The following is a 14096-nucleotide window of genomic DNA, read 5'->3' as shown; positions in this document are numbered from 1 at the left end:
GGCACACTTGTAGCACATATGAGACCCTGGTTTCAACTTCCATCATCCCTTCCAAAAAACAAAATTAAAGGAACATGATAATTAAAACATTTTATTTAAATACTTAATATTGTTTTTGAGTCTTGCTTACTCTCTGCTCTGACTGGCTATTATTGTCTTAGTTTGCCCAATAGCCTTTGAACTAACCTCTAATTGGTCAGTTTATTTCTCTCACATCTTCATAGTATCATTCCATTTACTAGCTGAAAAATAGAGCCTTTCCTAAATCTCTCCCTAAAATAAAGTTCTGAATTGACATTTAAGGTTTGAATATCTGGTCTTCAGTTGTGTTGTCTAGTCATGTGAAATGGAGAGTCATTCCCTGACCATTTGACTTTGTACCCCAAAGGAATATAGCACTTTAATACTATGCTTAAGCTAGGCCAGTTTCAGATAAATGTACCATATTTCCTGCACGTGTGTAAGACAGTTTCCTCAGTGCACACTTTCCTGAGTATCAAAGAGATCAGTGTTTTAAAGTACCAGTTTGAAAATTTCCCTTCCTAAGCTAGGTGTTGAGACACACTCATTTAAATTTAATTAAATTAATTAAATTAATCAATTAAAATCCAGCCCTGGGAAGACAGAGTGTAGGCATAAATTTTTTGCAACCTATTTTTAGTAAAGATTCAACCTGTCCTCTGGCCCACCACCCAGCAGAGGTAGTGGAAGAGAAAAGTTATTAGGATATGTGGTAGTGGACCTGTCAAGCCATAGTTCTTTACAGTGAGCTCGATCTTCTTGGACAGCAGTTCAGTCCCATAGCAAACACCAAACACAGCTTAGCAGCTACAGTACAGTCCTTTCAGCAAGTAGACACCAGGCAGCTGTAGTTCAGTCCTGAAGAATCCACCAGGCTCACCAACCCACCTGCAGCAAGGCCACAGAAGTGGCGAGCTGCCGGAGGAACCTCACAAGCAGTTCTTGAGGAGTTTCTCTCAATGGCGGCATTATCACAAGTTGAACTCAACAAAACTCTGTAAGGCGAACCAATACATTTGCGTCTTTAGCAAAGAATAGCAAAGTGGAGCAAACCAAGCCAAAGCTCACTGCTATCTTCCACTGTCTGAGGGGGTCATATTTATATTCCTTCAACAAAAGTTCTTCCACATGTCTGCTACATCCAAACATCCTTCACCTCTGCTCAGGAAAACAGTCTTTCATGTGTTTGCTTTAGCAAGACGTCCTTTCACCTGTGTGCCCCCAGCAAAACACCATTTGACACAACTAACTTTCCAAAGAACCAGAAGTTTCCACACTAGCAGAGGCAGATGGATCTCTGAGTTAGAGGTCAGCCTGGTCTACAAAGAGTTTCAGGATGGCTAGTACACAGAGAAAATCTTGTCTTAAAAAACAAAACCCAACAACAAATTTTTTTCAAAATTTAGAATTTCATGTTTAACCTTAAATGTTTTCTGGTCTAAGGACGTCCTAGGCTCAATCCCCCAGTGTCACATAAACAGGGCATTGTATATGTATATGTATCACGTACACGTAATCCTAGCATGCAGAAGTTAGAGACCAGCCTTGGGTACGTGAGACTTTGTCTCAAAAAAGCAAAAAGCCATAAGTAGGTTTCCAGTTCATGAGTCCAGAGTTGAAGGCTCACATACTTAACAGCTAATCTCTCAAATAATTCCCAGCACTGTGAGAATGGATAACTGTAGCAGATGACCGGCCCTGTGGCCAGAATTTGCATATATTGCATGATTTGCTAGATGTACTTTTATAAAATTTTTGTTTTAAATTTCCAAATGTAGCCACAGCTTTAGAAAGAACACAACTGTTTTATTGTGTTAATAAAATATTAATACTAAATGGTCAGCCCTGAAAACAAACACAAACAAGTAACATTATACAGACTCAGGTTGTATTTATATATTTAGAAATATATACACACACATATCTAATGACAAAGAAAAAAGAGTCAGTGATTCTGAAAGAGCAAAGTTGTGGGGAATGGAAGACACATGGGAGGGTTTGGAGAGAGGAAAGGGGAGGCTGGCATGATGTATTTATATTATAGTCTCATGGGGGTATACCCCATCAGTTCCAGCACTTGGGACGCTGAGGCAGGTGGATCTCTGTGAGTTCAAGGTCAGCCAGGGTTACACAGAAAGATCCTGTCTTGAAAATCAAAACAAAAAACTGAAGTATGAATTCTTACTGTTATTGTCCTAATACTTTGCTAATATTTTTCTATATAGTTGCCCTTGGACCAGAAAGAAGAAAATCTGACTCAGGAGTTATGTTACCGACACTCAGAGTCTCTCTTATTCAAGACATGAGGTATTTGTTACACATGATAATAAGTGATATCTTTGAAATGTAGCTTCCATGTAAATTGCTCAAGTAATTATAACTACACCTTTTGCTTTTATATTCTGAAGAAAGTATCTTCATAATTTAAAATTTTTATTTATTTATTTTATCTTATGAGTATATGACCTGCATATCCATACATAAACCATACGCATGCCTGGTGACCACAGAGTTCAGACAAGAAAACTGTATCTCCTAGAACCAGAATTAGAGATGGTTGTTAGCTAACTTGTAGGCACTAAGAACCAAACTGAATCTTCTGCAAGAGCAGCAAGTGCCTTAGCCGTCGAGCCATCTCTCCAGCCTCAGTTTTAATTGTTTTACTATCATACTGTTTTGTTTTGTTCTTTCTGACATTAAATAAAAAGGGAAGGTGGAGCAGAAAAGTTTTCTAAACTGCAAGTTCTCTTGTTTAGGTTTTTGAAAAGTCTCTAAAGTACCTGTTATCTATACATATATAGACCAAAAATGTATAAATAACAACAGGTACTTGGCAGAAAAATTGGTCTCCGAAAGATATAGATTTTTTTTTTTTTTTTTTTTTAGGTTTTTGTTTGTTTTTCAAGATAGGACTTCTCTGTGTAGCCCTGGCTGTCCTGGAACTCACTCTATAAACCAGGCTAGCCTAAGAACTCAAAAGATTGTCCTGTCTCTGCCTCCAGAGTGCTGGGATTAAAAGTGTATGCCACCACTGCCTGGCAAGTTATAGCTTAAAAAAAATACAAATATTAAAATTGGCATTTCCTGCCAGGCAGTGGTGGCCCATGCCTTTAATTCCAGCATTCAGAAGCAGAGGCAGGTAGATCTTGAGTTAAGGCCAGTATGGTCTGCAGAGCGAATTCCAGAACAGCCAGGGGTACACAGAGAAGCCATCCTGAAAAATACATAAAATACAAAATAACTGTAACATTTCTGACTTTTCGTGCCTTTCATGGAGGCATGTGTCTTTAATCCCAACACTTGGAGGTAGAAGCAAGCAAATGTCTGTGAGTTTATTATGACCTGGTCTACATAGTGATGTTCAGGGCAGCCAGGGTTAAATTAGAGAGACCCTGTCTCAAAACAGACAAAAAATTATATGACTTCTCTTAAAGTTGTAGTTTGTGTGTGTGCATGAGTGTTCATATGCGTGTGGCGCGTGCATGTGGGACTGCAGAGCAAATTAAGCAGATCCTTGCTGATTTCAGTAGTTATCGGATTTTTTTATTTGTGAGTCTATCTAGATGGCATTATGGCTTTCCTAAGTCTTACTGTAGACATAGTGTGCTTCTCTATACATGACTTCCTTTAAGGATAATTTAAAAATGGAAAAGTGTTAAAATTGTGTGATTATCTTGAGTCTTTCACCTGTCACCATAACTGGCTGTTGCTTGTCGTCTATGCAACAGGAAGGACGTAAGACTCATGGGACTCGTGTCATCTTGAGCTTTTATTTTGACTATGATTTATTTGAAGTGGATGCATTGTTTTAAGAAAAAAAACATTTCATATAAGTTGTCTAAAAACAAGATGTATTTAAATGCAAAACAATGTCTTGCTTTTTGACTCTGATTTTTCAGGCATGTTCAGAACATGACTGAGATCAAGACTGATGTTGGACGGGCTCGGGCGTGGATAAGGTTGTCCCTAGAAAAGAAGCTTTTGTCCCAGCATCTCAAGCAGTTACTCTCTAACCAACCACTAACCAAGTAAGACACTGTCTTTCAAGATGTTTGTTTCTGCGGCTTGTGCATACAAAGGAAATTAATTGCATACGTTGACCCACTCTCGTTTTCAGCATGAATCATGACTTATGAACACTTGCATTGCTGTTGTATAACAGGTGTATGCTTCAGAACTACCTTTGTAGAATACTTGATCATTTCTGGGAAGGCACACCAGACTTAACAGCCAAAGACCAGATTACTATTCTGTAATCAGAAAAATAAATGCTACCTAGAAGGTTGAACTTACATCAGCTTCATAGTATAAAACTTAAAATAAGAAATTGGGGAGAGGGATTAGGGGGATGTTTGCCCGGAAACCGGGAAAGGGAATAACACTCGAAATGTAAATAAGAGATACTCAAGTTAATTTAAAAAAAAAAAATTGCCAAGCATAACCTACATACTTTAAAAATTTTACTTTTTATGGACTACAATTTTATATAAAGTGATTTGATAAAACTTTAATAAATTTCATTTAATAATTTAAGAAAAAAATAAGAAATGAAGTAGAAAAAGAGAGTCTTTCTAACCGATAATTTTAATAGTTTAGATTCAGGAAACTAGTCACTTACAAGTCAGATAATTGCTAACTAGTTTTATATAGTTTCTGTCCTTATCAAAAATTAAAAATCCAGCCAGTCGGTGGTGACATGAGCACCTTTAATCTCAGCACTCAGGAGGCAGAACCAGTCAGATCTCGGTAAATTCAAGGCCACTTTGGTCTACAGAACAAGTTCTATAACAGCCAGGGCTTATACAGAAAAACCCTGTCTCAAAATACCAACAACAAAAACCACACCAAGCTTAGAATGAGTATTAATTTTCAAAGAGTAGATGTGATTTTAAAAACAAGATGTAAGGGCTTAAGCTGTGATGCCCCTGGTAAAAGGTTTGCCTAGCACGCATGAAGTCATTTGTTTGGTCCCCAGAACCAATTAAATGGGCTATGATGGCACATACCTATAACCCCAGCACTCGTAGACAGAAGGACCAAAAGTTCAAGTTAATTCTTGGCTATGTGTTGCAGGGTATTTGATCACACTGGGGAACCCCAAGATTTTGTTGTTTACTGGAAAAACCTGTTTCTACTTGTGGTGTGACTCAGTCCTAGCACACACCTTTAATCTAAGAGCTTTCTGTTTATTGTAAACAGGATTAAATAAAGTCAGCCATAGTCAAGAGTCAGGGCAAGCAACCAGCTGACAGGGAGTAAACATAAGAAAACAACCCATAGAGGATAAGAGGAAGACAGGGGGACGACAGAAAGACACAGGAAGTAGAAGGGAGGGACATTCGGTTTGAAGGGAGTTTTGTGGGGTTTTTTTGTTTGTTTGGTTGGTTGGTTTTTTTTGTTGGTTTTTTTTTTGTTTTTGTTTTGGTTTTTTTTTTTTTTTTTTTTTTTTGAGAAAGTATGAAAGAAAGATTGCTTCTGGGGCCTTTGGCTGAGGGTCAGCTAGATGCTTTCCCTGCCTCTCTGAGCTTGCAGGCTTTCAGCCCTAGTATCTGGCTCCTGAGTGTTCTTTGGTAAAAAAAATCAACCAATTGAGATTTTGTTAAAAACAACAGTTATATAGCAAGTTTGAGGCCAGCCTAGGTTACATAATTTAAAATAAAATAAAAATGGAAGCTGAGGAGATGGCTCAGTCAGTAAAGTGTCTACCAGGTAAGCAAGAGGACCAGGTGCAGGCCCCTCATACCTACACAGGTAAGAGCCAGATGTGTAGCATAAGCCTATATGCCCTTGGTGTGTATGTCGCTCTTTCGGTGGAGGACACGGTACACAAACAGTGGATCCCTGGAGCTCACGGACCAGCCATTCTAGTGAGGTCAATGTTTTACCTGTGTGTATGTCTGTGTCCCACATTTGTGCAGGGCCACAACAGGCCATGAGAGAGTGTTCAATATCCTGAGTCTGGAGTTACAGTTACGAACTGCCATGTTTGTACTAGGAATTCAATCTATGTTTTCTAGAAAAGTAGCCACTGCTTTCAATCACTGAGTTACCTCTCCAGCCTCAGGTTTGAGGGTTTTTTGTTTGACTGATTGATTGATTTTTTTTGTTTGTTTTGTATTTTGCTCATGTGTATGTATACAAGAGCCACAGAATGGAAGTCAGAGGACAACTTGTGGGTGCTCTGATCTTTCTTTCCCCCATGTGCATCTCAGGGGTTTAATTACGGTCGTGAGCGTTGGCAGCAAGTGCTTCTACCCGCTGAACCAGTGAGCTGGTTCAGGAGGTATTAACTTTTAATCATTGTTTTTAAAATCATGTTTTGGGGGATGGTAGAGTACTTGCCTAGCAAACACAAGGCCCTGAGTTTGGTCCTCAGCTCCGAACCAAAAAAAAAAAAAAAAAAGTTTTTTGAAAAAGAAACGAAAAATGAAGATTGTAACGCTCCTTTGTGCTTACATTAACCCTTTCAGGAAGCTTTATAAGCGCTATGCTTTTCTACGCTGTGAAGAAGAAAGAGAACAGTTTCTTTACCATCTGCTTTCCCTCAATGCTGTGGACTACTTCTGCTTTACCAGTGTGTTCACCACTATCAGTAAGTCTGGAGAACTGACTTTAAGTAAACAGCTGTCAGATGAGCAGGCACGGTGGCAAATACTTCTGATCTCAACACACACTCAGACGGCTGAAAGAAGAAAATTGCCTGTTCAAAACCAATGAATGCAGGCTATGGATCCCGACCCTTTCTTTAAAAAAAAAAAAACTACCACAAAAAATCCCTGGCTTAGGGGTCGGGGGATTCTCCACACTCTTGGAATGAAAGAATTCACTTCTTGAAAAGTGAGATGTCTCACAGTACGTGGAGACACTGACATCCATTTAGGAATGTAGGGACTCCCTAGCTATTGGAAGTACTGCCGAACACTGCCCTCAGCGACCAGACTGTGCAAGTGCCTCAATAAACAAACTGCCCTGGGCTGAACTTCTGCCCGGATGAGCCTGAGCTAAATCCAAGGGCTATCCCACTGCTCACTGTGCCAGTGGAAGGCTTTGTTGAGCCTTGAGCAAAGTCAGCATTTTCCCTGCCAGTCTTGATTTCCTCTTCACAGGTTGATCCTAGGGACAAGCATCATCTGTGCTCATTTCTGGCTCAGCATCTGCTGTCCAGAAACCCAGGCTGTGATAGAAAGTTTGACTTAGGACAAGGGTGAAATGCACAGAGCTGCAGTCTGTGTTTTTTAAAAAATAAAACAAAAACAAACAAACAAAAAACCCTGAAAATATCAGTAAACATCATTGTCATTTCACTGGCTAGAACTGCGAAGGCTCTGATTTCTGGTCTCTGGTAGAAACAGATAAGGAAAAAAAGAGTTAGAATTAATAGGGCCAGCTTAAAATGCCCAATATCTAATAAGGTATTATTATAAGATATTAATATCTAATTAGGTAATATCTAATAAGATTATTGGATATATTATTAGATACTTATAATAATATCTAATAAGATTATTTCTCTAATAATATCTAAAAGTAATAACCTAATAATCTCTAGTTCATTTAGTTAACTACGTGTATAAGGATCTAAGTTATTAGAGGTAAAACTATAATTCACTTGTAGTGCACTTGCCTACCATGTGTGGAACAATGGGTTCAATCCCTGGTTTATGTCTTTGTTTTGTGTGTTTGTTTTTGATTATCTAAAGATTGGGCAAGTAGCTCCAGTAATCCCTGTTGAGCAAGAGGGTCAAGAGTTCAAGACTGGTCCAGTCCACACAGGGAAGTTCTGTCTCGAAAGAAAGGGAGGTCTAGCAAGATACCTCAGTGGGTAAGGGCACTTGCCCCAAAGCCTGACAACCTAAGTTCAGCTCCCGTAGTAGAAAGAGAACCAATTTCCAAAGGTTGTCTGTCCTCTGAGCTCTACACATGCACCAAGCACACATGCAGGTATATCCATATGAACACACACAAATAAATGGTTTTTTTAAGGTTTTAAGAGAAAAGAAAGGTCACTTAGATGGCTAAAAACATGATCATCCTCAGCTATTTTCAAGGCCAGCATGAGATGTATGAATCAAGGCTCAAAACAAAAGCAAATGAAAAAGGACTAGCAAGATGTCTCAGCACAAAAAGGCACTTTCTACACAATCCCAGTGACTTGAATTCCATGTCTGGAACTCATGGAAAGGTGGAAAGAAAACCAATTCTAAGAATTGTACTGTCACCTACGCATGAGCTATGACACATATGCAAACACTGTCACAGGCACATCACATTTCACAGTAATAAATAAGATGCCTAAGAACCTCCAAAAACATTCTTGTACCTTTAGGTTTCTTTTTTCTGAGAAACTTTCAGTTTGAGGCATTGGAATCTATAGAGAAATATTCTGGTGTCCTAGTTTCCTCTCTGCTGCTGTGACACTCACCATGACCAAAAGCAGCCAGAGGACGGTTTGTTCCAGCTTAGAGGTCAGGGCTAGAAACTCACACAGGTAAATGCTTGAAGCAAAAACCTTCGAGGAATACTGACCTGGGCTTGTCCACCAAGAGGTGAGTACTCCAGTTACCTGACACTTTTCATAACCTGAGAAGGGAGTCTCAGGTAAGGAGTTTCCCAGATCTTATGAGCCTGTAGGCATGTCTGTAAGGTCTGGTCTGGTCTGGTCTGGTCTGGTCTGGTCTTCTCTTTTCTTTTCTTTTCTTTTCTTTTCTTTTCTTTTCTTTTCTTTTCTTTCCTTTCCTTTCCTTTTCTCTTCTCTCCTCTCCTCTCCTTTCTCTCTCTCTCTCTCTCTCTCTCTCTCTCTCTCTCTCTCTCTCTCTCTCTCTCTCTCTCTTTCTTTCTTTCTTTCTTTCTTGACTGTTAATTGATATAGGAGGGTCCAGCCCACTGTTAGTGGCACCATTCCCTACACAGGTGGTCCTGGTATAAGAAAGGTAGCTAGGTATCAACCTGTGAGTGACCCAACAATCAGCGGTGTTCTTACATGGTTTCTGCTGTAAATTCCTAATTTTTTTTTTTTGTGCTTTCACATTTGAGCCAAGATCCATGACAGAATGCTAACATCTAGTGGTGAGCATTTTGGCTTTATATAGGTCTCTGCACATCTAGCTGTCCCAGATTCCTCATACCACAGTAACCTAATCCTAGCATTCTGTAGGAATTGGTTCTCTCCGCTTCTACCACATTGGTTTTAGGGATTGAACTCAGGTTGTCAACCATGGTGACAAGTACCTTTAACCACTGAGCTACCTCTCTAGCCTTCATGAATATATTTTAAAAATTGGCTGAGCGGGGTTGGGGATTTAGCTCAGTGGTAGAGCGCTTGCCTAGGAAGCGCAAGGCCCTGGGTTCGGTCCCCAGCTCCGGGAAAAAAAAAAAAAAAAAAAAAAAATTGGCTGAGCAGTGGTGGTGGTGGTGGCACATGCCTTTAATTCCAACACTCGGGAAGCAGAGTCAGGCAGATTCTACAGAACAAGTTCAGGACACCTAGGGCTATACAGAAAAACCCAGTCTTAAAGACAAACAGAGGCTGGAGAGATGGCTCAGTGGTTAGGAGCACTGACTGTTCTTCTAGGGGTCCTGAGTTCAATTCCCAGTAACCACATGGTGGCTCACAACCATCTGTAATGGGATCTGATACCCTCTTCTGGTGTGTCTGAATACAGTGACAGTGTACTCACATATATAAAATAAATCAATCTTTTTTAAAAATGATCCTAAAAAGCCAATTATTTGGGGCTAGAGAGATGGTTCATTTGCTAAGAACACTTGTTCTTGCTGAGGACCTGGGTTCAGTTCCCAGTACCCATATAGTAGCTCATATCTCCAGTTCTGCAATTCCAGTTCCAGGGGATCTGACTCTATTCTTTGACCTCTGAGGTCACTAGACACAGATGAGGTGTATATACATACATATATACAGCAAAACATCCGTGCACATAAAAATAAATAAGCAATGTAAATCTTAAAAGCAGGGGCCGGAGAGATAGCTCAGTGGTTAAGAGCACTGACTACTCTTCCAGAGGTCCTGAGTTCAAACCCCAGTATCCACATGGTGGCTCACAACCATCTGTAATGGAATACAGTGCCCTCTTCTGGTGTGTCTGAAGACAGCTACAGTGGACTTATATATAAAATAAATAAATCAATCTTTAAAAATCTTAAAAGCATCTAGTTCTGGGATTTTTAAATTCACTTATGTGTTTCCTTTCAGTGATTCCTTATAGATCAGTGATCATTCCAATTAAAAAGCTGAGCAATGCGATCATTACCTCAAACCCGTGGATCTGTGTTTCGGGAGAGCTGGGAGACACCGGAGTGATGCAGATTCCAAAGAACTTGCTTGAGATGACTTTTGAGGTAGGTTGCCTAGCACCTGTTCCTGTTCTACAGGAGATTTCTGATTTTGCCTTTCATTCTTCTTTAAACAAATGAAAGGAACATGCAGACATACAGGCCCGCTTTGTTATTGTACACTTACAGTTGTCTAAAGCAGGTTACACAAGCCGCTTTAGATTTTTATTGTCAAGCCCTGTTTTCCTACTCATAGTAGGCTTCCCCAGGTCCTGTTCCTTGATTCCCAGTACCTGACACAGGACATGACAGAGAATGTTAATGAAATGCTATCTGTAAGTGGTCCTTAGGACCAGAGAGCGACATCCTTGCATATGGCTCCTGAATCGCAGTGGCACTATAGAATATTTTTGATTTTTTGGTTTTTCAAGATAGGGTTGCTCTGTATAGCCCTGGCTGTCCTGGACTGTATAGGCCAGGCTTTCCTTTAACTCAAGGTCAGCCTGCCTCTGCCTCCGAGTGCTGGGATTAAAGGTGTGTGCCACCATGCCTGGCCCCTGTGAAGATAGCTTTTTGTTTTCTGGTCTCATCTAGTAGAATATCCTCATATGTTTGAACCCATATTCAGGTTTGTCCTGATATGCCAGAAGTAAAACAGAGGAGAGAGAAGCAGTAGTAGAGTGTTCTGTTCTCATTCCTGTTCTCTGGGGTGTAAGATCAGCCACTTTCACTCGGAATCACAGTGCTCCCACAGTGGAATCACTGTGCTCCTAAGGCTGTCTTTGGCTTTCTATTTGTGGCAAACTCACATCTATCTGTATATAAAAGTTAAAGTCTTGGCTTTTTTTGGCTCACCAATTATGGAACAAAAGCTACATTCTTAGTCCCACCCCACCCCCACTTTGGCATCCTCCCTCAGGAGGTCACATGATACCATTCACTGATATACAAAGAAAGCAAATGCTTTTAAAACTTACAACTCTGATCTTTTAGCCCAGCATATAGTAAGTCCAATCATCTCATTATCCGATTTTTTTTTTAAGTCAGGAGTTAATTAGCATCCATTTTTGCAGTTCCTATCACCATTGCTTTGTCTTGTACTTGTCCACAAAGGGCCAGCAAGAACATTGATAATTACAGTTTATTTGTAATTTCAGTTTCTACAGTTTTGGTACCTGATATTAACTGTGATCCAAAAATATTAAGTGGAGAATTCTTTTTTTAAAAAATGTGGGGGCTGGGGATTTAGCTCAGTGGTAGAGCGCTTACCTAGGAAGCGCAAGGCCCTGGGTTCGGTCCCCAGCTCCGAAAAAAAAGAACCAAAAAAAAAAAAAAAAAAAATGTGGGTGCTGGTCTGGTCAGGCTGGAGAGATGGCTCAGCGGTTAAGAGCACTGACTACTCTTCCAGAGGTCATGAGTTCAAATCCCACAACTACATGGTGACTCACAACCATCTGTAATGGGATCTGATGTGTCTGAAGTCTGTCTGAAGATAGCTACTCGTGTGTGTGTGTGTGTGTGTGTGTGTGTGTGTCTGTGTGTCTGTGTGTCTGTGTGTCTGTGTGTGTCTGTGTGTGTGCGTGCGTCTGTGTCTGTGTGTGTCTGTGTGTGTGTGTGTGTGTGTATCTTTAAAAGAATCTGGCTAGAGAGATGGCTTAGTGGTTAAGACTGCTCTTCCAAAGGTTCATTTTCCAGCAACCACATGGTGGCTCACAACCATCTGTAATAAGATCTGATGCCCTCTTCTGTTGTGTCTGAAGACAGCTACAGTGTACTTATATATAATAAATAAATAAATCTTTAAAAACTTCATAGAAGCTAAGGATGGTGGTGTATTCTTATAACCTTGGCACTTGAGAAGCAGAGACAGGAAAATCAGAAGTTCAGAGCCACCCTCAGCTACATAAAAAGTTAGAGGCTAGCCCAGGTTACATGAGTTCATGTCTCAAAACACGCGCACGCGCACGCGCACGCGCACACACACACACACACACACACACACACACACACACTCCAGGCATAGTGGCACATGCCTATAGTCTTAAGTTAGAAGCAGAAGAATTGCTGCAAGTTCAAAGCCATCCTGGTCCACATAGTGAAACTGTCTCAAAAACTAAACAAAATTAAAACTTTTGAAGGTGGGAGTTGTTTACACATTCTTAGTTTTTGTACCAAGGAACAAACCCAGGGTCTCATACATGATCAGCAGGCATTCTGTCACTGAACAGCACTTCAGTCCATAACTTACATGTTCTTTTTTAAATTGTGTACCATTATGAATAGCAGGGTAAAATCTGTGCTGTTCCTGGGTCAGCCATGACTTCTGTGTTTGTCTAGCATGTCTGTGCTGTATGTGCTACCCTCCCGTTAGTTACTTAGTAAACGTTTAGGTTATCAGATTAACTGTTAGGTGTGGCAGTTGCTTGTGTTTAACCTTTATTTTACTAGTGGCCCCACAGCACAGAAGTCGTGTTACAGAGAAAGATCCAGACCATAAAACCTAGCAAAGCATATAGGAGAAAGACAGTACGTGCAGGCCTGGTATTAGGGCAGGTTCATGCTCATACTGGGAGCCTTAGAATATATCCCTTGTAGATGAGCTTTACAAATCGCTTTTTAAACTTCTCTAGTAGTTCAGGGCCTTGAACAAGCTAAACAAGCACAGCACCACTGAGCTATACCCCAGGCCACTTGCTAAAAAATAAAAATATCAGTGTTTCTTTTTAACCTGCATTACTTGTTGTAAGTCAATCTAAAAAGACCCTTTCATACTTATTGGAATCCTTTCCCCCCCTTCAGTTAAAGCACAATACTGTCAGTGATTCTGTTACTGGATTTCCCAAGTAGAGTACATGTTCTTCTCCAGCATTCTTCACATACGTTTCCAGTGCAACACCTCATACACTCCACCTCATTTTCAGTCAGTGTCCGTCTCCTGTCTTGCTGAATGAAGGTTTCCTGAGAGCAAGGACTACATAGAGATTGTGGTAATCAACTTAGTATATTGGACAGGGTAGGCCTCTAAGTATTAGACGGAGCCATGGTCCACTGCTAAGGCCGACGGGGGAGGAAAGAACTGTGCACAGAGTAATTTGTGGTCCTGTCTCACACAGTGCCAGAACCTGGGGAAGCTCACTACAGTTCAGATCGGCCACGATAACTCCGGACTGCTAGCTAAATGGCTAGTGGATTGTGTCATGGTCAGAAATGAAATCACAGGACACACGTACAGGTGAGTAAATGGGCTTAGCAGAATTCTTTGTTTCAAAGCTCTTTGATAACAAAATTTTAATTTTCTTCCTAAATCTTTTTCCCCTTTTTTTGTGGGGGGGGAGTGTAGGGGTTGTATTATTTTATTGTATTTTTAGGACATAAAATTGACTAGGTGTGGTTGAGTACACACATTAAACCCCAGCAGAAAGAGGCAGATCTCTGTGACTTTGAGGCCAGCCTAGTCTACAAAGCAAGTTGCAGGGCTTTATGGTGATGATGATGATGGTGGCGATGATGACGATGGTGGTGGTGATGATGATGATGGTGGTGATGATGATGATGATGATGATGATGATGATGGTGGCAAAAATGATAGGTGACCTAGGTCCAGATCTCAGCATCCACCTCAGTTAGATCACAACCCCCTGTAACTCCAGCTCCAGAGGATGCAGTGCCTTCTGCTGACCTCCAAGGGTACTCGCATCTGTGTGTGTCTGCACACAAGCAGGCACACACAGATGCACACATGTATGGACATGTTTACACATGAATAAGAAAAGATACTTAATCTT

The 14096-nt window shown here is 40.5% G+C and overlaps 1 protein-coding gene across 2 annotated transcripts in view; it reads left to right on the top strand.

The window, feature by feature from the left end:
• Dennd5b (DENN domain containing 5B) overlaps positions 1–14096 on the top strand; it is a 124060-nt gene that overhangs the window by 97737 nt on the left and 12227 nt on the right. For both annotated transcript variants that reach the window (XM_032905450.1, XM_032905451.1), the window contains 5 exons: positions 2247–2328; positions 3921–4049; positions 6492–6613; positions 10232–10377; positions 13425–13543. In XM_032905450.1, coding sequence (XP_032761341.1) covers positions 2247–2328; positions 3921–4049; positions 6492–6613; positions 10232–10377; positions 13425–13543 — 598 coding nt within the window. The remainder of the gene's footprint in view (positions 1–2246; positions 2329–3920; positions 4050–6491; positions 6614–10231; positions 10378–13424; positions 13544–14096) is intronic.

This window comes from Rattus rattus, chromosome 6 (genome assembly GCF_011064425.1).
Source record: "Rattus rattus isolate New Zealand chromosome 6, Rrattus_CSIRO_v1, whole genome shotgun sequence".
Taxonomy (NCBI): Eukaryota; Metazoa; Chordata; class Mammalia; order Rodentia; family Muridae; genus Rattus; species Rattus rattus.
This window is presented reverse-complemented; position numbering and strand designations above follow the sequence as displayed.